The 23,972-nt window shown below is 50.5% G+C and overlaps 9 protein-coding genes; 2 read left to right on the top strand and 7 right to left on the bottom strand.

Annotated features, from left to right (window-relative positions):
• Positions 1-1,251: 1,251 nt before the first annotated feature.
• On the top strand, positions 1,252-3,196 carry FFUJ_14421 (uncharacterized protein; the record flags this gene model as incomplete). XM_023581129.1 has 5 exons in its annotated part: positions 1,252-1,799; positions 1,927-2,118; positions 2,171-2,309; positions 2,359-2,663; positions 2,713-3,196. The coding sequence occupies 5 exons, from the start codon at positions 1,252-1,254 to the stop codon at positions 3,194-3,196; spliced, it is 1,668 nt and encodes a 555-aa protein (XP_023433783.1).
• Positions 3,197-3,981: 785 nt separating this feature from the next.
• FFUJ_08199 (uncharacterized protein) lies at positions 3,982-6,343 on the bottom strand (the record flags this gene model as incomplete). XM_023581127.1 has 6 exons in its annotated part: positions 3,982-4,111; positions 4,163-4,274; positions 4,325-4,443; positions 4,492-5,357; positions 5,404-5,590; positions 5,637-6,343. The coding sequence occupies 6 exons, from the start codon at positions 6,341-6,343 to the stop codon at positions 3,982-3,984; spliced, it is 2,121 nt and encodes a 706-aa protein (XP_023433782.1).
• Positions 6,344-7,597: 1,254 nt separating this feature from the next.
• On the bottom strand, positions 7,598-8,419 carry FFUJ_08200 (related to glomerulosclerosis protein Mpv17; the record flags this gene model as incomplete). XM_023581126.1 has 2 exons in its annotated part: positions 7,598-8,009; positions 8,082-8,419. The coding sequence occupies 2 exons, from the start codon at positions 8,417-8,419 to the stop codon at positions 7,598-7,600; spliced, it is 750 nt and encodes a 249-aa protein (XP_023433781.1).
• A 341-nt stretch (positions 8,420-8,760) lies between these two features.
• On the bottom strand, positions 8,761-10,776 carry FFUJ_08201 (uncharacterized protein; the record flags this gene model as incomplete). The annotated part of the gene is made up of 1 exon (XM_023581125.1): positions 8,761-10,776. The coding sequence occupies one exon, from the start codon at positions 10,774-10,776 to the stop codon at positions 8,761-8,763; it is 2,016 nt and encodes a 671-aa protein (XP_023433780.1).
• A 996-nt stretch (positions 10,777-11,772) lies between these two features.
• FFUJ_08202 (uncharacterized protein) lies at positions 11,773-13,850 on the top strand (the record flags this gene model as incomplete). XM_023581124.1 has 4 exons in its annotated part: positions 11,773-11,886; positions 11,944-12,020; positions 12,068-13,149; positions 13,318-13,850. The coding sequence occupies 4 exons, from the start codon at positions 11,773-11,775 to the stop codon at positions 13,848-13,850; spliced, it is 1,806 nt and encodes a 601-aa protein (XP_023433779.1).
• A 971-nt stretch (positions 13,851-14,821) lies between these two features.
• FFUJ_08203 (uncharacterized protein) lies at positions 14,822-15,200 on the bottom strand (the record flags this gene model as incomplete). XM_023581123.1 has 3 exons in its annotated part: positions 14,822-15,037; positions 15,090-15,107; positions 15,156-15,200. The coding sequence occupies 3 exons, from the start codon at positions 15,198-15,200 to the stop codon at positions 14,822-14,824; spliced, it is 279 nt and encodes a 92-aa protein (XP_023433778.1).
• Positions 15,201-15,609: 409 nt separating this feature from the next.
• FFUJ_08204 (uncharacterized protein) lies at positions 15,610-16,122 on the bottom strand (the record flags this gene model as incomplete). The annotated part of the gene is made up of 1 exon (XM_023581122.1): positions 15,610-16,122. The coding sequence occupies one exon, from the start codon at positions 16,120-16,122 to the stop codon at positions 15,610-15,612; it is 513 nt and encodes a 170-aa protein (XP_023433777.1).
• Positions 16,123-16,731: 609 nt separating this feature from the next.
• On the bottom strand, positions 16,732-18,296 carry FFUJ_08205 (uncharacterized protein; the record flags this gene model as incomplete). XM_023581121.1 has 3 exons in its annotated part: positions 16,732-17,027; positions 17,108-17,815; positions 17,867-18,296. 3 exons carry the CDS (start codon positions 18,294-18,296, stop codon positions 16,732-16,734), a joined length of 1,434 nt encoding a protein of 477 aa, XP_023433776.1.
• Positions 18,297-19,296: 1,000 nt separating this feature from the next.
• On the bottom strand, positions 19,297-23,852 carry FFUJ_08206 (probable apsB protein; the record flags this gene model as incomplete). XM_023581120.1 has 2 exons in its annotated part: positions 19,297-20,430; positions 20,481-23,852. 2 exons carry the CDS (start codon positions 23,850-23,852, stop codon positions 19,297-19,299), a joined length of 4,506 nt encoding a protein of 1,501 aa, XP_023433920.1.
• Between the last annotated feature and the right edge of the window lie 120 nt (positions 23,853-23,972).

Below are 23,972 nucleotides of genomic sequence, written 5' to 3'. Positions count from 1 at the left end.
CAACTTGCACTTGCTTCTGTAAGCGAAGCGTCAGGAAATGCCATCGTCAATCACTGTTTTGGTTCAGAGATCAGGTTCGTTATTGAATCCTTGAAGCTCCCCTAACTAATGGAAAGTATCCCAGGGTTCCCTGGTAGCTGAACGAGAGCTGAACGAGCAGAACTCATCACTCAAATGGGGCTGACGATGATAATGAGTAGTCACCAAAAGTCCAGCGGCAGACAAGTGATCGAAAACGGAGCCTTGTGAAATCCAACTAGACGAAGGAATTGCCTTTTCTTTGTGTGAAGTCTATGCATTGGAAAAGGAGAAACGAAGATTCGGACAGAATGGCACTGAGCCAGGCGGTCAACACGAGAATGGTTAATACAACGAGTCATGGAAGTCCTTGTAATAATAAGGTTGTTAGTGGACGTTGAGTGGAACCTCAATGAAGCGGTACGGTGCAAGGTTAGCGGTAAACACTGTGTGTCTAGATACTAATATAGAAAAGAAAATACTATATTACTAGCCTACCTTTTATAGCTTTAGAAAGAACTTTAACGAATGTGTAATAAGTTATAAGGTTTAAATAAGTAACTTTTTATTATTATGTTAAGTTTATATATAGCTTTTAATTAATATTATTTATTTAAAGTTTTAATATTATTTTACTTTAACTTATATATAATATATAACTAATATTACTTATGTACTACTTTACTTATACTTATTCTTGGCTTAGTTTTACTTATTAAACTTTATATAGTACTATAAAGGTATACCTTAACCTCAAGCTTTATAGTCTTTAAAGTTAACAGCTCTGGTCAAAATGTCACCAAAGGCGGGTCTTGCAAATCTCAGCCCAGCAGGGCCACTCGCCCACCCCTAACAGGCCCCAGCATACACCCGTAGCATGATCGATGTTTGATCAACAAGGTCCCTATCCCCTAACCCCTGGTCGCACTAACGCAGGTACTGAGCCCATCCCGCCAACAACACACGATATTTCCAACAATATTGCCAATAGTTCAAACACCATAGACTTTTCAGCCGTCCTACTTAGATAAACAGAGAAGCCACCAACAAACAACCTTATATAGAAGAAAAGTAAACAACTGAGAGGCCTGCCACTCGGAAATAGCGTTAGGGCGTAAAGGATCTAGACAGGATGGATAAAGGGAGGTATCTCTCCGTGTTGACTTGAGAATCTTCGTCGCGATTTCTACTCTTTTTCGCGCAATCACTCGTTTACCTGTCATTCATTTTGCGATGTTGTTTCACAAGGTATTTCTGGCTGCAGCTGCCGTTGCTACAGCCTACGCTGGACCATGCAAGCCTGTGAGTTCCAGGGCATCTGTTTCTTCGTCTGCCGTCACTGGCATTCCCTCTTCGACTGCTTCGGTTGAGGTCTCAGATACGACACTTACTGCCACTTCTGCGTCTTCTGGTACAGAGGAGGCCACATCAACTGTGACTATCAGCTCTGAGACCGTTACGTCCGAGGGTTCCACCACTTTGGCTACGTTGCTGTCCAGCTCCGGATCTGTTTCTGGTGGTCTTTCTACTTCCGCAACTGGCTCTCAAAGCGGTGATGTGTTGGTCTCAACCAGTGGTTCAGAAGCCCTTGGACTTTCTACTGGTACTGCTGTTACTGGCACCATGACCTCGGGAGGTATCACGACTGGTACTACTGACGTGGATCTAACGACTAAGCCTACTACCGCGCCAACTACCGACGGTACCACTGATGCTGCTGCAACTGGTACTACTACGACAGAGTTGTCTGGGCAGGCCACGATTGACCCTGCTACTCAATCGTCAACTGAGGCAGCCACTGGCCCTACTACCGAATCCTCCGACTAATTCTCCCACGACGCTTCCGACGACCGAAGACATAACTGAGCCTGTCACTCAGTCAAAGACCGATACTACTAAACCCACTAGTGATGCCACGCCTGGCCCTTCGACAACTCAGCATACCACGACTGAGGGTACAACCACCGAATCTACAGTCACTGCGCCAACGTCCACATCTGAGTTCTGTTACGATAATGCAGATGTCATCTCAATGCTGGCCTTTGACCCAGTTGCCTCTCCCTTCTGTGTCAGCTACCTTTCCATGACCATGCATACAATGTAAGTTCTTTTCCTCGGCGAACTGAGAACGTTCACTACTTACATCTCGCAGCACTGAGTATGCAACAACTGATCCCACAAACGTGTACCAAGTCGATGTCGCCACCATCACCGCCGACGCTCTCACGCACATCGAGACTGACTACGACGGTGTAACTGCAATCTTGACAGAGTTCAAGACCAATACCGAGGTAAGTTCCACAGACCATGCTTGGAGAGCGTGTGCTAATATTTTTATAGTGGTCAGAGGCTACGGTTACGTCGACACGATCGGTCGAAACAATTACATGCCTTGACACCGCATACTCCTACGTTGCCCCTGTTCCTACCATCGACCGAGGCAGTCCGCATCCAGAGAAGCGCGGCCAGGACGAGATTGAGGTCCCTGAGGCGATACCTTCTGACTGGACTGAGGCTCAAACCTCTGATATCTGCTCCTGTCTTGATCTTGAGGAACCTACGACTCATACGACCGTCACTCAGACAGTTGAGCCTACGACGTTCATCACAGCTTCTACAGATGTCGTTACTCCCATCGATGAATAGTAAGACTCTTTTCCTTGTTGACCATACTTCAGACCTAACTGTAAATAGTACCAAGGTCATCACCACTACAGCAGTCAGTGTCTTTACCTCAACAGTGACTGAGAAGAAGACCTCGACTGTCACCGCATGGGTCGTCGAGACTACATTTGCTGATAACAACGATATTGCCTACCGACGACTCAATTGCCCTTTCAACGCCAACGCCTACGACGATGGTTTTACAACCAATTACTTCAAAAGCAAACCCGTACTATCGTCAGGCAACGCGCATACCCTTCAATTCTCCGCATGCAGCTCCCTCACCCTCCCCAGCAGCGGAACATTCGATGCTTCCCAATCAGCCCTTCTCTACAACGCATACTTCTACGCCAAAGAGACAGGAACGTATACCTTTTCTGTTCCTGATACCATCGATAACTGGGGTTATCTCTGGGTCAAGGATGCAGCGTATACGTGGAGTTATGGTGCCTGGGCTATCCAGGGGACGCGAACGGGACAGAACTCCGCGTTGTGGAAGGGAGGTTCGTACTAGATCCAGTTGAAGAAGGGTGATGCTATTCCGTTCACCTATCTTTGGGCGAATGGAGGTGGTTGTGCTGGAAATGATTTGAGTGTGAGGACGCCGAGTGGAAAGTCTATTCCTGGGATGGCTGGGTCGACTGTCAAGGCTTGCCATTTGAACAAGTTTACTTTGGGTTGGTGGTTTTAATTCTTCATTTGTATATTTATTATGATAGACTTACTTCTGCACTTAATCACATCTGCCTGGCGTCTCTGAGTCTCCAGATTCATTGCCTTGTACTATGCAGTTAGAATTGTTTTGCCAAAACAATAACGTCGTAATCAACACACTTTTAGCCTGAAGATTCGCCATGTGAGCGAGTTTCTAAGAACGAAAATTCAATCATCTTGATTTATTGGTTCCTCTCAAAAGTCACCGAGAGGCAAATCCAGTGACACATAAGAAAATATTAATTGATAGTTAAAGCTTATAATATCTTAACGAGATATATTAAGCTAACATACTAAAAAATACCAATTAACATTAGGCTTCTAAAGGCAATATATATATAGCCTCTATAAAGATAAGTCTTCCCCAATTAAAATCAGAATAATATGCTTTTATGATAACTCAATTAGTAACCTTATTAGCTATGGCCACTAATAAAGTCACAGGTGGCATAAATAAACACAGTTAAAATCACATTAAGTTCCCTCGAAGAGGGACGTAAGAGAATATAAGTTCAATTTCAACAAGTCAACTCAATAAACGGCACCAAGTAGAAAGAAAAGGCCTGCGTCACTGCAATACCAGTCCTAGTGCTTCCAAAGCTTGAAAGCCTGGTTCGCACCACCATGGCCGTCCTTCCAGGTCAAGAAAGCCGTGCCATTAGTGGTATTGCCACCCGAAAGGTCAAGATACGTCTCATCCTTAGCATTTCGGAATCTGAATCGCGCATCAGCTTGTAGTTCATGCACTAAATGTTGAGTTACTTACCGAACTTGCGTGTTGTCGTTGACGTTGTCAACAGTCGCGCCTTGGAGATCCCACTGAGCTGCAAGGTCAGAGACATCGCGGTTTCTCTCACACTTGACAGTCTGTCCGTGTCCTATATCATCCGTGAGTAATCTTATCCGTTCCGTAGAACATTGTGCTTACCAGTTGAAAAGAGGACAAAGCTATTGCCCGCGTTCTTGATGATGACGCGCGTATTGGACCCGGGAATGGAGAAGATCTCCCAGATTTGGTTGGAGTTCCACTTGTACGATCCATCAGAACTAAGAAGGTCAGCTGCTATCACGTATTATTGACGGGATGGTACTCACATTGCATGAACAGGAGGGTTCTGACCACCTGCGCCGTTGAGGTCGAAGAAGACATTCTTGTTGCCACTAGAACTCTCACTTCGAATGTTGCACTTGAAGCGTAGCTTAGGCTCAGGAACAACAGTAGGAGTAGGAGCAGGAGCAGGTGTAACATGACCCTCATGCATGTGAGTCCGTAGCTCCTTAGCCTTCTCATTCATCTCTTCCTGGAGCTTGAGAAACGCCTTCTCCTTGGTCTCGATGACGCTGTTGAGCCCTTTGATCTCATCACCTTTCTCGCCGATCGTCACACCCCTTTCTTTTGCAAGCTTGTCGAGATCCTTGGCATCATCCTGGGCCTGTTCTAACTGGCACTGGAGGTCATTTTTGGCCTTCTCCAGCTTTGCGATGGTATCATCCTTCTGCTTGTTCTCACCGCGGAGTCTCTCACCCTCTCGCTTCTCAATTTCGAGTTCTGCTTCGAGAGTGGCGATACGAGCAGTTAGAGCAACAATCTTGGCGGCTTCAGTCTTAAGGCGAGCCTCGGCGGCTCTGAGATCAGTCGTCGTCTGGTCAAGGTTCTTCTGCACCTCGGCCTTGGAAGCTCGCTCATATTCGATCCGGGCAGCCAGTTCCGCCATGGCCTTGTGGTCTTCGATATCATGATTCTTGCTTTTGGCGAGCTTTTCGTCTCTCTCCTTGAGATCGGCAGCATGGGCGGCTTGAGCGTCAGCGAGTCTCTTGGTCAGATCACCGGTCTTGGCCTTTTCGACATTGAGATCATCGGTGAGCTTCTTGACCTCCTTCCTGAGCTCGTCGTTCTCAGTGGTAGCGGCGTTGAGCCGTTCGCCTCGAGCATGGAAGTCTGCATCGAGTGCTTTGAATCGCTACAGTCGTTAGTCAACGGTAATGAAGCTAATAGTGGCTACTTACATCCTCAGCATACTTGGCGAGATAGCCGGCTTGATCGGCAAAGGCGATGGTATGTCGCAGAGTGTCAATGAGATTCTTGGGGAAAGGAAGGGGTCCAAGAATGCGAGGAAGAGACGGCTGAGGCTGGGGAAGACGGACTTCGACCTCGGCCTTGTCGGGGGTTGAATACTCTGGGGGGGTCCAGTCACTGAATGGCGGTTAGCATTGGAATGAGCCTGTGGCCTCAGACTTACTGGGAGTGGCGATCAATCAAAGCGGATAAAGTGTACTCGCCAAGATCCTGGTTCGCCTCAGGTCCCTTCATGTGGACAGCAAGCTTCTCTGTCTTCTCATCCCAGGTACACGTAATATCGTAGTACGAATGGTAAGAGAACTTGATGCCTTTTCCAGCACCAGAAATCATCTTCTGGGACTCAGCGCGGAAGGACGGAGACTTTTCAGTACCAGTATCATCATGAGTCCACTGCCAAAGCGAAAGAACCGGCTTTCCATCGCCGAACCCCTCGGGGACGATGAAAATGCTCATCTCGTCACTAGCATACTTGGACCAAGAAATCTTGCCAGTCCAGATTCTAGCAGCACCAGTGGTCTGCTCGCCCTTGGACTGCCAGATGCGCTTGAACGACATGTTGCTCTTGGCGCCCGCCGGGTTCGACATGACAACGTCGAGCTTGCCATAGATGTCGCGGGACGTGATCTCCCAGCTGTAGTAGGAAGCCTTGGCGATGAAGGTGTCATCGCCGTTGGGAGTCTTGGAGACTTTTTCGATGGCGGACTTTTGGAAGAAGTTGGCCTTCTTGGTGCCCTGGGCGTCCTTGGTCCATTGGGAAAAGAGGTAGGCGGTATCGCCGACGCGGACTGGACCGTCAGGCAAGATGATAACGAAGGTCTCGTTATCACCGTAGGGCTTCCAGTCGAGACGGCCTTCGTAGACGAACATTGTAATGCCTAAAGTGTAAAGGGTTCTGGGAAAGTAGAAGAGCCAATTGGTAAGATTGAAAGGTTGTTACTGATGAGGATGTTGAGGTATGGCACGAGGCGGAGCGACAATATATAGTTAACTCTCAGACCTTGTCCTCCACAAAATCATAGGTGAATCCTTCCAAATGAGTTGAGTTCTTTGATGTTCGTTCCCTCGGGAATTCACTTCCATAATTTTCTGCATGTCTTTGCCTATCACCAGCTGAAAGTCCAGTGGCTACCTGAACATGAGGATACGAGAATTGCAAACTCACCGCAATCGCCAGCAAATGAAGTCTAAGCGCCATCACCTTCAACACATTTCACAGCGCGTATGCTCTGTGATATCGAACGCCTTGCCGTTCCTCAGGGATGGTTTTTATCGTGATTTAGACTCAAAGGAGAACGCCCCCCGAAACATGGCCCACGAGTATCGCACCATTGGAATTTCAGCTGGTGCGCTTGGTACCCGTGGCGGCGACTCGGCATTCGTTTGATTCGCCTCCGAATAGGACAGTGAGCCGCTTTGATGATATAGATGGATCTGGACCATGCATGTCGCTCCGGGCCGACCCCTGGGGTTCTGAAGATGGAAATCTCGTGGGGAAGTGGAGAGCTGATGTTTTTGTTCGGGCTGGCTGAGCTGAGACGTGCAGGAGGAATGTAAATAGCGTGTTCACTATTGAATGTGTGACTAGCGCCGTGGCTTGCAGGAAACTATAGTCGTATCTGAGCAGGAACAGGATCGTCACTGGCCACTGTTGATACACTGGGTCAATTGAGTATTTGAAAAGTAATACAGGTTGCAAGCCGTTATTCTGTTATGTTGGTCCCTGGGAGGAAACAATTATTCTTAGAACAGGGAGCATATAGACCCGGTTCTTGGCATTTGAAGTATCATACCCTGTATACGGAGTAAATAAACTCACAATAGTTTTCTTAAATTTCAGGCTTCAAAAATCTACATTGCTTCTCGAATCTTTTCCCTTCCACGAGTTACAGCCCTTTCTTCCTACTGATGTACCTAATTCAATTTGCAGCTCTGACTCAGAGGAACAGTCCAGCAAGTTGAAAATCATGTTTATCTGTCAGTCCGTACCACAAGATGCTATTGGCTTCTATCGCCGCCAAGCTATAACATAAGAAAATTGTCTATTCAACCTAAACGCCATCTTTATCTATTCTATTGAACCCAGTCTATCCCAAACCCAAACAAAAGAAATCTTGCCTTTTCTTAGGCAGCCTCAGCAACAGCATACCCAACCCTCTCTCCAACCTCCATATTGCCCTCCCTAGCATGCCTCTCCCTCTCCTTAACTTCCGCCATCCTGTTCAAAAAGCTCAGATACGTCTGCCATCCGACCGCCACGACACCATGGAACAAAGGCCGCCACCCAATCGACAAAAACGAGAAACTAAATGCCGTGACCATGGGCCATAACTTGCAGGAATTAATGATGCTCGTTGGCACAGTGTCTTTGACGCGCTCAATTGTGCCGGGGATGTCACATCCCGACAGCAGAGCCTGGGCGCCGAAGAAGTATGTGTTGAAGATTGGCGTAAAGACGACTTGGCCGACGGTTACTTTTGTGGCGAGGGAGAGAAGACGGGAGGAGTAGTTGAAGTTATGTGAAAGAAACATGAACCTGGACAGAATATTAATACGAAACTCTTACCTCACTCATACTCTCTCACTGAAACTAAGAAGAAAGACTCACCACTTATAATTCGGTATAGCAGCAACACACCCAATAACCGCATTCCTCAACGTCCTCACAGGATCATACTCATTGCCACTAACATACTGCGCACTCAAATCCCCCGCTATGTAAATCACCACCGCAGTAGCAACCTGCGTCTTATACGGGCTTTTATTCTGCGCACGCGCATAAGCCTGAACAGCCGTTGTCAGAGGGCCGAGGCGCTGCCATAACGGCAGGGGGGCGACAGTGGCGGGCACGGGAACGGGGTCTTTTTTAGGGGGTGAGGATTGGAAGCGCCGTTGGATGTGGCGGAGGGGATGTTTAAAAGCAGGACGGAGGACGAGTATTGTCATTATGAGGGTATGTGTGATATTATGTGTTAGTGGGTGATGGTGAGAGAGTCTGGGGTCTGGGGAGTGAAAGGGATGCGAGATTAATGAGATGAATTTGGATCTTGATAAGTGGTTTCGAACGGCCGAACTCGGACGGTAATTCCGAGTGAGTAAAAAAAAAATGAAAAGGAGGGTGATTGATTAGATTGGTTTGGTTGGTGTGGAGATCGGTATTCGTCGGCTATCGAATCGGTACTTACTCAGAAAGGCAAGTCATCACGGCCAACCTCACTCTCACTTTGAATATGAATATGAATTAAATAATAATATGCTATACAAAGGAAAAATGCAATGAATGTCCCTCAAAAGAACTCCTCCTCCTCTTCATCCAACAACCCCATCCCACTATCCCTCCCCCTCAACCTCTTACTCACCCTCCTAACCCCCTGTCCCTTCACAACCTCTGACTCTTCCTTTCTCGGCGTCAAAAACTCCTGACTCATCTTGACAACCCTCTCCAACTCCTCCTTCATCGCATCAATAACTTCCTTCGCCTTGACCCTCTCCTCGTCAACTTGCCTCTTCAAACCACCGTTTTCAACGCGCAGACCGCAGATTTTATCATGTGCTGAGCGCAGAGATTCATTCAGCTTGTCGATTTCACTGCGGTACTTGAGAACACTGGCGTCGCGCGCTGCAAGGGCTGAGCCGTGCTTTTTGTTGAGTTCTGAAATGGTTTGTGTGTTGGTGGTTTGGATACTGAGCATTTGGGCTTGAAGATCGGTGGAGCGGGTGAGCGCGGATGAGAGTTTGCTTTCGAGGGAGGCGATGGTGTCTTCTTTGCGGGTGAGGATTTTGTGCTTGACTTCTAGTTGCACAGCATACTCGTCATTGGCATCATGGGCTTCGCGCTCCATTCGCTGAACGAGATCTTCCAGCTCTGAAATGTCGCGGATATACCCATCCACAGCACCCTTAAGCCTCTGATTCGCAACCTCGAGCTCTCTGATCCTCGCAATCTTATCACTGATAAGCTTCTCAGCCTTTCCCATCTCTGCTTTGAGCCCATCCATGACTGTGACTCTTGCGTCCAACTGCTTCCGTAGGGAGAGCTCGATCTCGTGATACTCATCTATAGCATCCTCATCTTCCTTCGCGCGCTTCGCCATGTCGCGTAAACGCGTGAGCATGAGATCCAAGACTTCTGCACCGTGGGATGATAGGGGGAGGGTGATTTCCCCGGGAGTTAGGTACTCGAGCTCTAACCGCGCGGCGCGGAAGTTGGTGATGAGAGTTGTTATCATGTCGCTGGCATCAGAGCCAGTGAAGCCGAGTTTTGTGATAGAGGATGTGAGGGTTTGCAGGGCGCATGTTCTGTCGGACATTGCTTGGAGCATGCCGTCAATCTGTGCCTCGAGGCCTGATTGATCCCGGGGTGTAAAGTCTGATAACTTGTCGGAAAGGCGTCCGCTGAGGGTCTTGTAAGATTCAAGAGTGTCGGTCAACTTTGCCACCTCCAGTTGAAGCGACGACACTTCCTCTTCCAACTGCAGCTGCTTAGGATCTGGCAGACAAGCCTGAACGCCAACCATGGCCGTTGTCTCCAGTGGTTCAAAGATCGGCGTCCCAGGTACAGTAGGACTCGTAGCAGGAGGCGTCATGAACGAAGTACGCGCCCTCGAAGGCGTGCTACAAATGAACTGCGCCATAGTCTCATCCCCAAACTGATCCTCATCAGGCGTCATGTCCATAAAATCCTGCGAGAACTTCTCCCGCGCTGCAAGAGTCCAGTTATACCCTCTGCTCTGATCCATAGCGCGACCTGATCGTTTAGTCAGCTCATCTTGAAGATCTAGGATCTGCTTCTCAAGATCCCAGATGCGATCTGTGTCGATGACGATAGTCGCATTCTGCAATTCATAAATCTCGCGATCACGCGCTTTCAACTCATTCCTCAACTTTTCAATCTCATCTTTTGCTTCTTGGTTCCGGCGGCGCTTTTCCTGTTGAATTGTGTTCATCTCCTCGCTCAGACCATTGCGACGAATTCTCCGCTGCACGCGACCGTCGAGGACTTGGCGCAGCGGCAGAAACGTGACTTCGCCGCTTTCAGGGAGCGCTGGTTTTGAGCGGATTGTGCTGGGGGTTGTTTGGACAGGCAAGGATGAGTGGCGACGGCGCTTGGGTGTTGCGACGGTGAAGCGATTGACCATGGGGGTTAAGCCGGATGAAGAGGCGCCTGGGTCGGAGAAGCGAACTCGTCGGGAGGAGCGCTTGGGAGTTTTGGAGGGCATTGGGGATGAGGGCATGTCTGGCTCTGGTTTGATGCTGCTGCGACGAGAGCGTCTTATTGCGATGGGGAGATGAATGTCATCCATGATGAGTGAGTATGCCAATTGAATGAGAAGTCAAGCAGATTACAACGAGGGCTCATAAAGACCACAAACATGAATAAAACAAGTCCAATGAACTGAGCAAGTATAGATAACAAAACAACAAAACAGCGAACCCCTCGCCTTTAAAAAATACAACTCCAGCATAACAAAAACATCCCCCAGGCCATCATTTACACGACCTCCAGGCATAATGTTTACCTTTTCCCCTTTATAGCCTAGCGCGTAACCTCGCAGAGAACGAGGACCAATGGATCTCAGTACATGCAGGGTCTCGCAAAACGGCCACTGGAGAATTGTTATGGGGCCGTGAATTCAGGCCATTTTTTTGGTGGGAGCGGTCGTGTTTTTGGGCCTGCGCATTCACGGTGCTTGTTTGTTTGGGGGGGTCCACTGTAGCTTTCGGGGGTGATTGAAGGGGCAACGGGTGATCTGTTGATGTTGACGATGATGTTGTGCGACGATATTGTGTCGCTTTTATTGAATGCTTGTTGCATATTGAATTGCAATTATCGAGATGTTTACTGTTTGTGTTCTGCCCGATATTAGTGGTTGTGAGGGTGTTGAGATACGGGATGATCCGCCACCCGGTCGATCTGACAGCCAAGATCCATCCCTCCCTCCGTAAATGGCAGGACAATCGAAGCCATTCCCAAGCTGCAATTACAGTTCAATCACAATCTCCTTCTGGGCGCTTACCCAGACTCTCGGGTCCCAAACGTCCTCCCACCAATCAGCCACGTTTCACATCCTCCAACATAGCCATCACACTCCTAACAATACTTTCCAAGCATTCCTTGCGCTACACAAACCACTCCATTCATATTCTCGTGATACTCAACTCATGGTGTTGTCCTCCAACCAAATCTTACCGAGCTGACTAATCCTCTTCCCATTCCTCACCGACGCGTCCTTCACCTTAATCCACTAACTTTAAGCATCCAATCCTCTCACTGACGCACTTACTCACATGCCATAATAATGCCCACTCCTTCAAAACATGTCAAATTCGTCGCCTCGGACCCTTCGCGCGGCGGTCTCCCCGTGAAGCGCAAACAGGTCCAGCACGCCTGTGCCTCATGTCGCAAGAAAAAGGTGAGCGCTCACTGACACACTCCGGGAATAGTGAGAGTGGGGGTGCTGATCGAGTAGAGGCGCTGCGTTCATGCTGAAGATGCAGTCGATGAGACTTCGCCTCCCGTGGAAGAAGATGAGACATCCCGGTCAACGTGAGTGGGCCACTACCATGTTCAGTTTTCCAAATTGACACCACCAGATCATTACCTTTACCAACACAACGGACTGCTCTCACAGACTCATCGCTTCAATATGCAAACTCAACCGCAAATGCCAGTCCTGCTGCGCCAACTCCAAGGCGCGAATCAGGAAGCACGCCGAATCAATCTTCCCGCTTCGTGGGGGACCTCAACCCAGAGGGCATGTTCATGGAAGCTACAGGCTCAGCATCCGTCCGCGAGACCTCACAGAAAGGAGATGTAGGAATATGGCTTTCTTCGAATAATCCTGGACAAGCAAGTCAATTCATCACTTCAAGGCCGCCCCCGATAATGGATCAGTTTTTACTACCGTTCGTCAAGGAGCATTGTCTATCCTGTCTTCCGCCACATCAAGACTACCTCAAACTAAAAGCGCTGTATCTTGAAAAGATCCATCCCATCATGCCGATTATACCGGAGACTGCGCTAGAAGGCGATGAACCCACGAGTGTGGTGTTGAGACAACTCATCTGTCTCGCTGCATCCACAGACCCAAGCATGGCGCTATATCTCCATCTCCAGAACAAAGGCGATGATCTCCTCCCCTGCCAAGACTTCATGCAATCCGTCTCCTCCGCCGTCCGCGCAATCCTCGAAACAAGCATCATAACAGACAGAGTCCTTCACATCCGCGCCCTCATCCTCCTATCCCTCTACACCCAGCCCAACTCCTCCGAAGAAGCAGATCTCCCCGCGCAACTCGGCGGCCGCGCTATTCACCACATCCAAACACTCGGTCTTCACTTGTTGAGATACGACGGGCCCAACAGTGAGGAGCTGGAAACGCTGTTCTGTGCGGTTTGGGCGGTTGATCGGATTAATGCCGCGGTGTATGGGAGGCCGTGTCTTATGCATGAGAGGGATATAGGCGCGAATCTGGATGGGTGTATTAGGAAGAGACCGCCGTGCTTTAGGCTGTTCTTGAGTGTTGTGCAGTGGTTGGATCAGGTCATTGAGCTGTATCGTCCGGGACCAAGTGCTGAGGCGAGCGGCTTGGATAAGATTGCTTACATCGATCTTCCAGTTCTCGAGGCCATGATCGTTAACGCTGATGCGCTCAAAGTACCGGGGTCACTCATTGGTAAGTCTCCCATCCCATGGAGTACGTGGCTAATGATCACAGCAACAATTGAAACATTCTATCACGCCGTCATTATCTTATCATGTCGTCTCCCACGACCAGGCACACTCACAGCAGCATCAACCCTCCCTCCCCCATCTGCCAACGCCCGTCGCTCCCTCGCAGCAGAACGCATCGCCTGCGCCGTCCTGCGCGACCACCTCTCCCCCATGCCCTTCGTCCCCTACGCCGTCTGTCTCGCCCTAAGCGTAGAGTACCGCAAGATGCGCCACTCCCGCCTGCCCATGTTCCGCTCGCGCGCCATGCACGCATTCCGCCGCAACTGCGAGATGCTCCGCAAATTCGGCGACTACTTCTGGAGCGCCAACGTGGTGGCAGGGCTAGGCGAGCGGGTGCTCAAGGAGATGGAGCGCGCTGCTAACACGCTCACGCGGGAATCACCGCCGCCGACGACGACGGTGAATCCTGTGGCTGTGACGAATCCTGTGGCCGTGACGAACCCGAGTATGGTCAACGCTGTTCCGAGCGTGGAGCAGGCCGTGGACTTTTCGTTGATTGATGCGATTTCGGGGGCGGATGTGTTTGGGGCTATTGATCCAAGTTTTAATCTGGGGGCTGTGGAGGATGCGCTGGAAGCGAATCTGGATATAGGACTGCCGATGAATTGGGTTGATTGGGGGCAGTATGCCACGCTGTCGTGAGATGGACAGCTCAGAGTAAGCTAAGAGTCAGCTACGATTGGCGGCGATCTTTGACGACTGGTTGGTGATTTGGTGCTGTGCGCCCGTTGGCGACGGCTGAAAGCTTACTTTGGTGATGATGCTTGGCGCGGCTAATTCCAGAGTTTTTGGTAAGACGATGACCACGCGTGAGATGACAGAAGCTCACGGTCAGCGACAAACGCTTGGGCTATAAAACTGGCTTTTGTTGCTGGTTTGGAATGCATTTGCTCTCAAGCAACAGTCACCATGTGGAAGACATCATCGAAAGACACCAGCATCGACATCGTTCCTCTTCTCAACGACACTACGAGTACACATACCCAGCACTCTACACCAAGACTTGGTCGATTAAGGCGACACAAGGTGAACTTGGAGAAATGGGGACAGTTGTCGGCGTTAATTGGGAAGGATATGAACATGGTGGCGTGTTGTCTGCCGTGTAATCCGTAGGTGGACATGGCCTTTGCAATAATAGACGATTCAGCAATGAAGGAAAGACATGGAGCGGTAATCGGTATGATTGGCAGCCCGTAGGCGCGGTATTGTACAGTAAAGTGGCCGTTCATGTTTCCAAACTATCTCGCTAACGGCGTAGACAGATAAAGGTCTATCGGTAAGAAAATCGGAGTCTTTTGCGACGTGTCGGGCCAGATCGTCGTGTTGAGGCAAATGGCTTGGAGGGAGGATCAAGTAGAGGTGTCTGCTCGGATCGACCGAGCGACTTAGTCGTCCTCAACAAATACTATTCACCTCCTCATGACCATTTCAAGATCCTGCGGCGTGCGTATGGTTGTAGCATTCGAGGTCCGTATCGCAGGGACAAGTCGGCAGGTAATCGCCTGTTCCATTCCCCCATCTAATCCGTCAATCCAACTCTTATACCTCCCACCATCGCATCCAATCGTTATTCATCACAACCAGGGTATCATAAAATCATCAATCCATCTCTTTCACTTCCTCGTTATATCCGTCGGCTTCCCCCGAAACTGATTCTTAATCTCATCCAGAAAATGCTTCGCAAACTCCGAGTTCTTTCCAGCTGTATTCGGATCCGCTGTCGCTTCGCCCGGTGCCAAAGGCTCGTGCGGATTTCGTCCGTGTTGCTTCTCGTGGATGGTCTTGTGAATGCGCGTTACTGCGCGGTGGAAACCTGGTTGTCGTAGGATCTAAGTCGTGGTTGTTAGTGAAGAACCCAGAGGGTGAGGCCGAGAGGCGTACGGATGCGACGATGTGGTCCTGGGATTTGTTAGTGATCGAGGACTAGGGCAGGGAGGGCAGACGGACTTCGAAGGATTGAATTGCGCGGAGGAGCCACCAGTGTGCAGCCATTTTGGTGAAGACGACAGGTAATTGAAGATGCTGAATTCAAGATGGAGATGGAGATGGAGTGGCGGAATTAGTGCGGCGGGAAATGGAGGGGCGAGCAAGGATGACAAATGGATCTGATCTTGTGTGACAGCTTGACTTCAGTTTCAGCTACTCCGTTCAGCTACCCTGAACTTATCATGAACCAATGAAGTACACATCAAAACAAAAGCTTGAGGGCGTCGAAGAACTTAGAATAATTGATCAAAATTATCTCAAGCTTAATACAAACTTTTTCTAAAAAGTCAGTTGTTATAAGTGTTTAGTCTTGGTCACTTCTAACAGACACCTCATCACTCTCATTCATGCAGCCTCAGTCAACGTCAAATCACTTTTATTAATCCCAGTACATCAGCTCAACTAGTGTTCAGGCTTAGAAGTACTGGTTCATGAAAGCACCGATATAGTCCTGCTTGCCCAACTCAACACCCTCCTTTCTCAAAATCGCATACGCAGTCGTCAAGTGGAAGAAAACGTTAGGAATTCCATATCCCTGCACATAATCCCTAACCTTCATATCCGCACTCTTCCCGGGTCCAAGCCCAATAGTCACAACCTCAGCACCACGCTTCTCAACAAGTTCACGGTCAGCCTTCTCAACGACCTCGAGAACATGCGCGATACGAGCCTGGTATTGCTCAAATGTAGTGCACTCGTCGCGAGACAGGGTAAGCGGCTCTGTGCCGGTTGTGCGCGCGACAATCTTCTGCGCTGTGTCGGTGGTGAAGTGGACCTGGAAGCTGAGGTCCAGCATGTCAGGGGCCAGTTTGGCGGTGGGGAATGAGGATGCGTTGGCGTGGGATTCGGCCTTTTTGAGAATCGAGGACAAGGAGTTAAGGGCTTCCTTGGTGTGGAGGATGGCGGCGTCGTAGAGTGTGTAGCTCATGATGGGCAGTGAAACCTTGATGGTAGTAATGAAGAGTGAAGGTAGAGTGAATTGGGTATAGTAGTGTATTGCGTGATGAAGCTTGTCTGTCCGAACAATCCGAGAGGCGATGTCTACGGGGTATATATATCTCTTCCTCTCCCCGTTTCAAGAGACCTCAACCTTTCTCCACCGTCTTCACCGCTTGCCTTGCTTTACTAATGGGACCTTTCTAGTTTCCCCCTCAGATCGACCCGGTTGAAGACTCTAGATGCTTCCTCGATTAGTAATGGATCCATTGAGGACCATTGAGGGCCATTGCGGAGACTGGCAGTAACGCTAAACGTCTCCGGATCATCGCTGTCCGACATCCGTGCGGGTTAAGGACCACGGGTAGTTTCGTTGGACGTGCGTTGAACAAGTGTTCTAAACGGTCGAATATCGCACGGTTCATGAAACATCGGCTTACAAACCAGAGTTGATTACAAACTACCTGATCAGAATGAGACACGGAGAACCAAAGAAACAACCGACAAATACGGCTGCAGAAATAACCGGTGTGAAAAATAAATGACAGGTAACTGGAGAAATGACCGTGACGGACGAAATCACCATGATTGAGGCCACCGCTTAAAACCCAAGGATCCGATTCGCCTCCCTAACAACCTCATCCTCCCCCTCCGTCCTCAGCGCGCTCAGGCCCATCGCCCGACGAGCCGCTCCGTCCAGCATCTCCTCCGTGCCCCGCCCCACATGTCCGGACTCCCCCGCACCGCCTGGGAAATCCGGCCCCGGCGTGCCACGGAGGAAAGCCTCACGCTGTCGCACCATGTACTCTGCGTTCTGCGCCGTGATCGGACAGATGGGGATGTACATCACCGAAGAGTCTGCTGTGCCGGCGTGTACTTTGTCGACTGAATGTATTGCTAAGTGCTGTTAGTGCTGATTTAATAGGCAGTGGTGTTGCGGTAGAGGAGGTTGTGATGGGTGACAGGAGGGGACTTACTGTCGCAGTGCCATGCTACGAAATCTCCAGGCCGTATCTCAGGAACGTGAACCATCGTCTTCTCAAGCTCTAAATGCGGATGCAACTCCCCCGTCAACTCCTGTCCCGTCCCCGGCGTCGCACCCTGCAACTCACTATCAACATCCCTCATCAACTCCCAATTCCCCTCATCCAAGAACCCCTGCCCCAATCCCTCCCTCCTCGCCTGGAAAAACGGCCTCAGCAGCACATACGCCATAGAAAGCTTCACCAGCGGATTCACCAACAGCGTCCCCTCCCCAGGCTTAGTATGGCTCATGCTCATCCACCCCTGCCACATTCTAAACATCGAGCAAGCACCTAGTCCATTGTACCGATTGTTCACAGCGTCGACACGCCCGCTCGCGTCCCACGGATCGTAGGACTCCCAGTTTCCCTGGAGGATGGAATCGAAGACGTGTCCAGCACCGTAACCTTCTGGCTCCCAGCGCTCGACGCTTCCGCCGTCGATGTGGGGACCGAGAGCGAAGCTGGCGTCGCCGGGTTGGCGGATGCGAAGACGGTCGGCGTAGCTGAATGGCTGGGAGAGTGAGATTGAGGTTGGGGTGGTGGTGTGCCAGAGGGACATGAGGTTGTGTTGCACGGCGAGGAAGTTGGGGTGTGAGCGGGCTTTTAGTTGGGGTGGCGACCAGTACAATTCGTAGACTTGAGGATCGTGAGGCGGAAATGCTGTATTTGTTAGTCGAAGTCAATTGACAAGCGGAGTGTAGGGGTAGATACCTCGTGTAGATGGGTTCCTAGCAACATACTCTTCCACCTCAGCCTTATACGCCCTCGCCTCACCCTCCGGAACAACACCCCTCACCACAACAACGCCTCTCTTCTTAACCTCCTCCCTCAGCGCATCACTACTCCTCTCAAGATCCTTGAACTCAATCTGTGGTACAACACCCGGCCCCTTCTTGGCCACAATCTCATTCTCCCGCCTCAACTCACGTAGTAGCTTGTTCCACGACTGAACAATCTTATCTTCACGGCCTTGCAGGAGCGTAAGTTTCAGCTGACGATATCGATCGGCTAAAGGCTCGCGCTTGACCCCGGACATCGAAGTAAATGCATCCGAGATGTCGCCTTCTTTTTTGGAGGCTAGCGATGTCATGCAGCGGCGGAGGACAGGGGGCGAGGGCTTGGCGAGCGATGCGCGCAGCATTTTGACGGTGCCAAAAGATACCAGAAATTGATGGGAATATTGTGCAAGATACGATGAGGGTGATGAGGAGATGGTGATAAGATAGAGGATGATACAGAATGGTGACAAGATAATGGTGTTGGATCTTATATCGAACTGAGGAGAACGCGGTCCTACTCCATTCGGACATTCCGCATCATACCTCGAAAAGCAAGAAATTCTTCCCCAGCTTCGGGGAATAAGAACCTTGTTCAGTGTGGGGTTAACCTCAGAAGGTCTTTCTTGACCACGACATTCAACTGTCTTCAGCAAAAAAAGCATAAGGTACCAGTGACTGAGACAATACCACTGTTTAGAGACCCAAGTAAAGTACCCCAAACTCTCTCGAGCTGGCTTCAATCTACATAAGTATTCCTATTGCTTATATCGCGTCCCTAACTTCAAGACCCAAACAGCACGTCACTCACTTACTGCCCTCAAACCTCTGACATTAAATAGCTGCCAAGTAAACTGGTCTCGACTCAACGAGATATAATTACTTCAAGTTTACCAAAATCTTCATCACTTAGATAAGAGATCCTCAGCTTTCTTGCCTCTCTTCAGTGTCTTCCCCGTACTTCACAGCGCCAACCCCACCAGGGGGTGGGAAGAAAACACAGGACCTTGACCCTAAGCGATAGAAATACTTAGGTAAATCTAGCCTAAACTTAGGAGACTCTTTGCTAAGTTTAGGGTACCTTTTGATGAGTTTATTTTGACACCCTACAATAAGGTTCGCTGTTTTCTTGTCCCCCACTACCAGCACACCCCACTCTCCCAGTAAATACAATCACCATCACCACTTCAGCATTGCCAACATCAAAATAATCATAATACCCAAATATATTCCCCAACACCAACAAAAGAATACTCGTACTTGGTTTATACAAGCAATGCAGTCCAGTTATACACAATCAACACCTAGCTCCCATCTATGCTAATAATTAACCGCCCTTGCACCCATCAACTCCACGCTTTTTGTTCAATCCAGGTCCCCCAGAGCCCTCTTCATCCTCTCCTTCAAATCACGATTCTCCATCTCCAGCCCTCCCAGCCTCTGCCTCGCAGCATGTCTATCCTGGTTCCGGCCCTCCCGCTCCATCTTGAGCTTATACTCCATGTCGCGCAGTCTAAACAACCACCTGTTATCGTTCGCAGCGCCGTTATTCTCCTCGCTCAGAGCAGCCATGTCGCGGAGCCCCAACCCCCCTGCTGACGAGCCTGGCAGTGCGGTGGTGGTGTGTGCGCGCGCAATGGTTGAGCGAGATTTAGAACGGCTTGTGCGTTGGTCATTGGGTCCGCGGGGGACGGAGGGTGATGGTGAGTGAGGAACTAATTCGGTGCTAGAGTATGATGCTCGGGCGCGCACGTCGTTTGCGGTGCGGAGCGTGGCGTTTTCGACTTTGAGCTGGCGATATGCTTCTTCCAGGCGGGAGTACCTTGCGTCGTGGCTGAGGGATCCTGAAGCGACCGAGTTTCTAACCATGGTTTCGAGACGGTCCAGTTTCTTGGTGCGCACTTCGAGGTTGGACTCGAGCGTTTGATACTCCCTGTGGAGGTCGCGCTCGACGGATTTGATGCGCACTTCGAAGGAGCCAATCATGTTCTCGATGGCTTTGACGGCGGCCATCAGGTTCTTGGTGAAGCTGGGAAGGCGGTTGGCGATGACTTCGATTGATGGGAGGACTTGGCGGTCGATGAGGGAGTTGCCATGGACCCATTCTCTTCCGCACAATTTACTGAGCTTGTGCCAAAGCTGTAGCAGTAGCTCATTGCGCTCTTGTAGTTGATCGCGCATCGACTGCTCAAGCTGTGCGATCCTCCTGCGATCTTGGCTCTTATTGGTCTCGAGCTCAGCGATGCGGACATCTTGACTGCTTGCAGTACGAGTAAGGTGCTGATGCGACTTCTGGAACGTGTCGTACTGCGATTTTGTGTTGCGGTGGGCAATGCGCTCTTTGTCGAGTAACTCAGCAAGTTTGCGACTCTCGAGGGCATGCGACTCAAGTAGCGAATCGCGCATCTTGATGATACGATCCTTCTCCACAAGCGCCGCCTTGCTGGCATCCAGATCGCGGATCGTATTCTCAAGCTCCCGCTGTAACTTGGCGATTGACTTAGACCGTTAGCGTAAATCCCCCACAAATACGAGACGAGACAACTCACCTTGAGCAGCGAAGAGCGGGTACCGTTGAGGTCACCGAGAGCTTCACGAAGATTATTCTCAAGCTCCATCAACCTCTCCTTCCACTCTGTCGCCTCAACCTCTCTTGACGTCAAGTTCTTACGCAGACGACGAGCCTCATCCTTGGCCGCTGACGCTTCCCGGTTAAGCTCATTGACAAACTGCTGAACCTCCTCCTTCTCCTGGTCCGCCACAATCTCTCGCTGGTGTCGCTCTTGTTGGAGACGGTTCTCCAATTCCTTGACTCGTTCCTTTTCTTCGCGGATGCTCTGTTCGGCATTCGCCATTGCAGCTTCGAGGTCGCCGATGCGTATCTTGTCGGTCTCTTGCTCTTCTCGAAGGAATGCGATCTCTCCCTGTGACGACTCTTGCTGTACTGAAAGTCGCTGGTTCTTGTCGTTAGCCTCCATGAGCTTCTGCTCCAGTTCTTCAAGCTCCTTGTTCGACGAGTCCAATTCCTGCTCGAGCTGTTGGATGCGTCGCAATTTGTTCTCCTGGTCGTCTTCAAGTCGTATCAAGGCTTCGCTCATCTTGCGCATCTCTTCCTGCAAGGCGTCAAAGTTTTCTGAGCGGTCCTGTAGATCTGCTTGTACTCGTTGCATCTCTTCAGCTTGTTGATCGGCCTCTGACTCCAACGCATCAATCTCCTCTTGGGCCTCCTTCCGCAGCGCTTCAAATTCGCTCTCCATCTCGTTCTGCTCACGGAGTGCTTCGTCGCGTTCGGATTGTAAAGCAACAAGGTCGTTCATCGCATTGTTGAGGTCCTCCTGCAGAGTCATCGCTGCTTCTTCAGCCTGTCGCTTGTCGCCAATAGCAGCCTCGAAATCCTCCATGCAAATCTCAAGCTCGCGCTGCAACTCTTGATTCTGCAGCTTGACCTCACTGAGTTTGTCGCGCATCTCGTTCATCTTGTTCTCCAGCTCTTCACGGTCGGCTTCCTCCTCAATTTGCGTCCGTGTCTTCATGCTACCCCGCGATTGGGGTCTCTCCATACCACCAACCTGTGAAGCCGATCGCTCGAGGAGACTGTCAATTGTTGAAGGGGCAGGCCGACCTCGTCGCTGAGCCATCTTGAGATCCTCAATCTCCTGGTAGAGGCGCTCCTTTTCGCGGTTCCTCGAAGTCAGCATGGATGTCTGCGCACCGACCTCGCGTCTCAATTCGGCATTCTCATGACGCAGCTGCTCACTCTCGCGACGTAGCTCATCAACGAGTGTGGTCGCAGCACTGAAATTGCCGTTTGAGCTCTCCATATCGCCTGAAAGGCCAGAGACAGGTCGACCTGGTGATACATTGCCGTCGCGATGTTTCTTTGTGATGTTGTAAATGTTTGTCGTGTGGTGTAAGCCTCCCCCGCTAGTCAGGCTAGACATGTCCTGCTTTAGCTTGAACACCTCCTCCCGTAGTCTCTTATTCTCGTCATCGGCTTGTTCTCTGCGCGCAGTTTCTTGCTCCAGAAGATCCTTCCACACATCTGCCTCTTCTTCTCGCTCCATGTTTCCGCTATTTCGCTCACCAAGAGATCTGACGATATCCGCGAACTTTCGTCGCTCATTCTCCTTGGTCAAACTTTCGGACCGTAAACGCTCAATCTCAGTGGCATACTCCTCAACCCGCTCCCGCAAAAAGATGAGCTCTTCTTCTCGCTCTTCATCTCCCATTCGGGCCGTTTGATCTGTCGATGATGCACCACTGTGCGCTGTGCTCGGACGCTCTCCCTCATCTCGGACTTGCTTCTCCAATTCTTTGACCCGCCTCCGCAAAACCTTGTTGTCACGTTGGAGTACCGCAAGACCAGTCTTAAGGTCAACATTCTCCGAGATCATTTCCTTGATACCCTCTTCTGACAGCTTGTCAAGGCGATCGCTCAAGAACATAACTTTGAGCTTGAGATCGAAGTTTTCCTTTGACAGCCTCTCAATTGTACTGCTCTGTTCTTTGAGCGTCAAGTTCTTGCCCGATCGGGCAGTATTGACGGAACCCATGGCGATTGAGGATTGTTTCCGGGGTGTTTCGAGTCCACCCTTGTACTTGTACTCCTTGGCCAAAGATTCGGGTACCTGGACGTTTCTAACATGCCGCGCGATGACCGTATCTGTAGGCGCTGTAGTGAACCCTTCCTTAGAGGGCTTCGGTGTCTCTAGCAAATCTTGTCGCTGCCGTTCGGGACTATCGACTTCATGAAGCGGTTCGAGTTGCGGTAACGAAGTATCAGTGTAATCCTCAGCGCCGAATGCTGATCCAACACTACCCATGCTCCCTATGCTGATGGATCGTAGCATCGGGTTGCTGGGATTTCGTAGCATTCCAATAGCGGGGACTGCACCGCCAGACTGTAAAGCGTAATCGGTACCAAGACCAATGGTCATGTCGCTGCCTTCGTGAGACTCGGGGTTCGTAGCAAATGAGGATGTTGATGATCGCTGGCTACCAAAGCGACTGCGCAGATATTTTGGTCGTCGGCTTCGAAGGGATTGACCAGGGGTGCTGCCCGCATCGACTTTTTCGGACAAAGAATGGGTTCTCGATAAAGGGGCCTCGTTATCGCCAGCGCTAGATACCTGTGAGCTCTCCTGTTCCGTGTCGTCCTTTTCGCTCTCGTCGTAGCTTGTGTTACGATTGTCAGGCTGACTCGCCATGCTAACAGCGCGCGAAATAGTTCTTCGTGTTGCAGCTGCAGTCGGTGACGAAAAGTTCTCAAAGCCGGAAGTATTCGTGCTCGCGACAGTTACATCGTGATCCTCTTCTTCTTCTTGATGTCGCTGCAGAGGCTGGGGAGCAGGCGCAGGCTTTTTTGTCGGGGAGTCGAATTGGTACGTGTCGTCGACGCCGCCCTCCAGGTTCGTGGATGCAGTTGGAATGGGCGACAAGGCGGGCAAAAAGCTAGACTCCACGTCTCCCAGGTGGCGTCTAACGTCCTCCTCAGTCAAGGAATCGTCATGTCCCCGTGTGACATCGACGGAAATAGGGTCAAAGTAGCTGGTTTCAGGGGCAGAGTGACCAGGCAAATGCAGCATCGAGTCTTCGTGGCTTGTGGGGGGATTCCTGGTGGTCTGAGGAATTGCCCGGGCCTGAGATTTTGCGTGCGTATCATCAACGGTTATCGCAATGTCGTGTGGAGATGTCGCCGTGGTTGGGTTTGTTGGCTGGGCTTGCGACGTGTCGGCGGCTGTATCGTCAGTCATCTCTGATGTCTCAGTGGCCTCGGTGTGGTCCAGATCATCGCTGCCGATGTGTGAGACGCGATGGGCCGTCTGTGGACGCGACCCGTCTCTGGTGCCGCTTGGACTCGGGCTTGGGCTGGGAGCCTGAGCCTTTGGGCTCTGGCTGTTTTGTCGCTCATCGTTGGCCATGATGCATTGCGGCGACCGCTATGCGAGGCAGCTGTGGTGTGCTGTGCTGGTGGATTTTGATTGATGCAGTTGCGAATGTGGATGGAGATTGTCGGGTATTGAATGGGGATGCTGAATGTT

This window comes from Fusarium fujikuroi, chromosome FFUJ_chr07 (assembly GCF_900079805.1).
Source record: "Fusarium fujikuroi IMI 58289 draft genome, chromosome FFUJ_chr07".
Lineage (NCBI taxonomy): Eukaryota > Fungi > Ascomycota > Sordariomycetes > Hypocreales > Nectriaceae > Fusarium > Fusarium fujikuroi.
The sequence above is the reverse complement of the archived record's forward strand: the minus strand, read 5'-3'. Positions and strand labels throughout refer to the sequence as shown.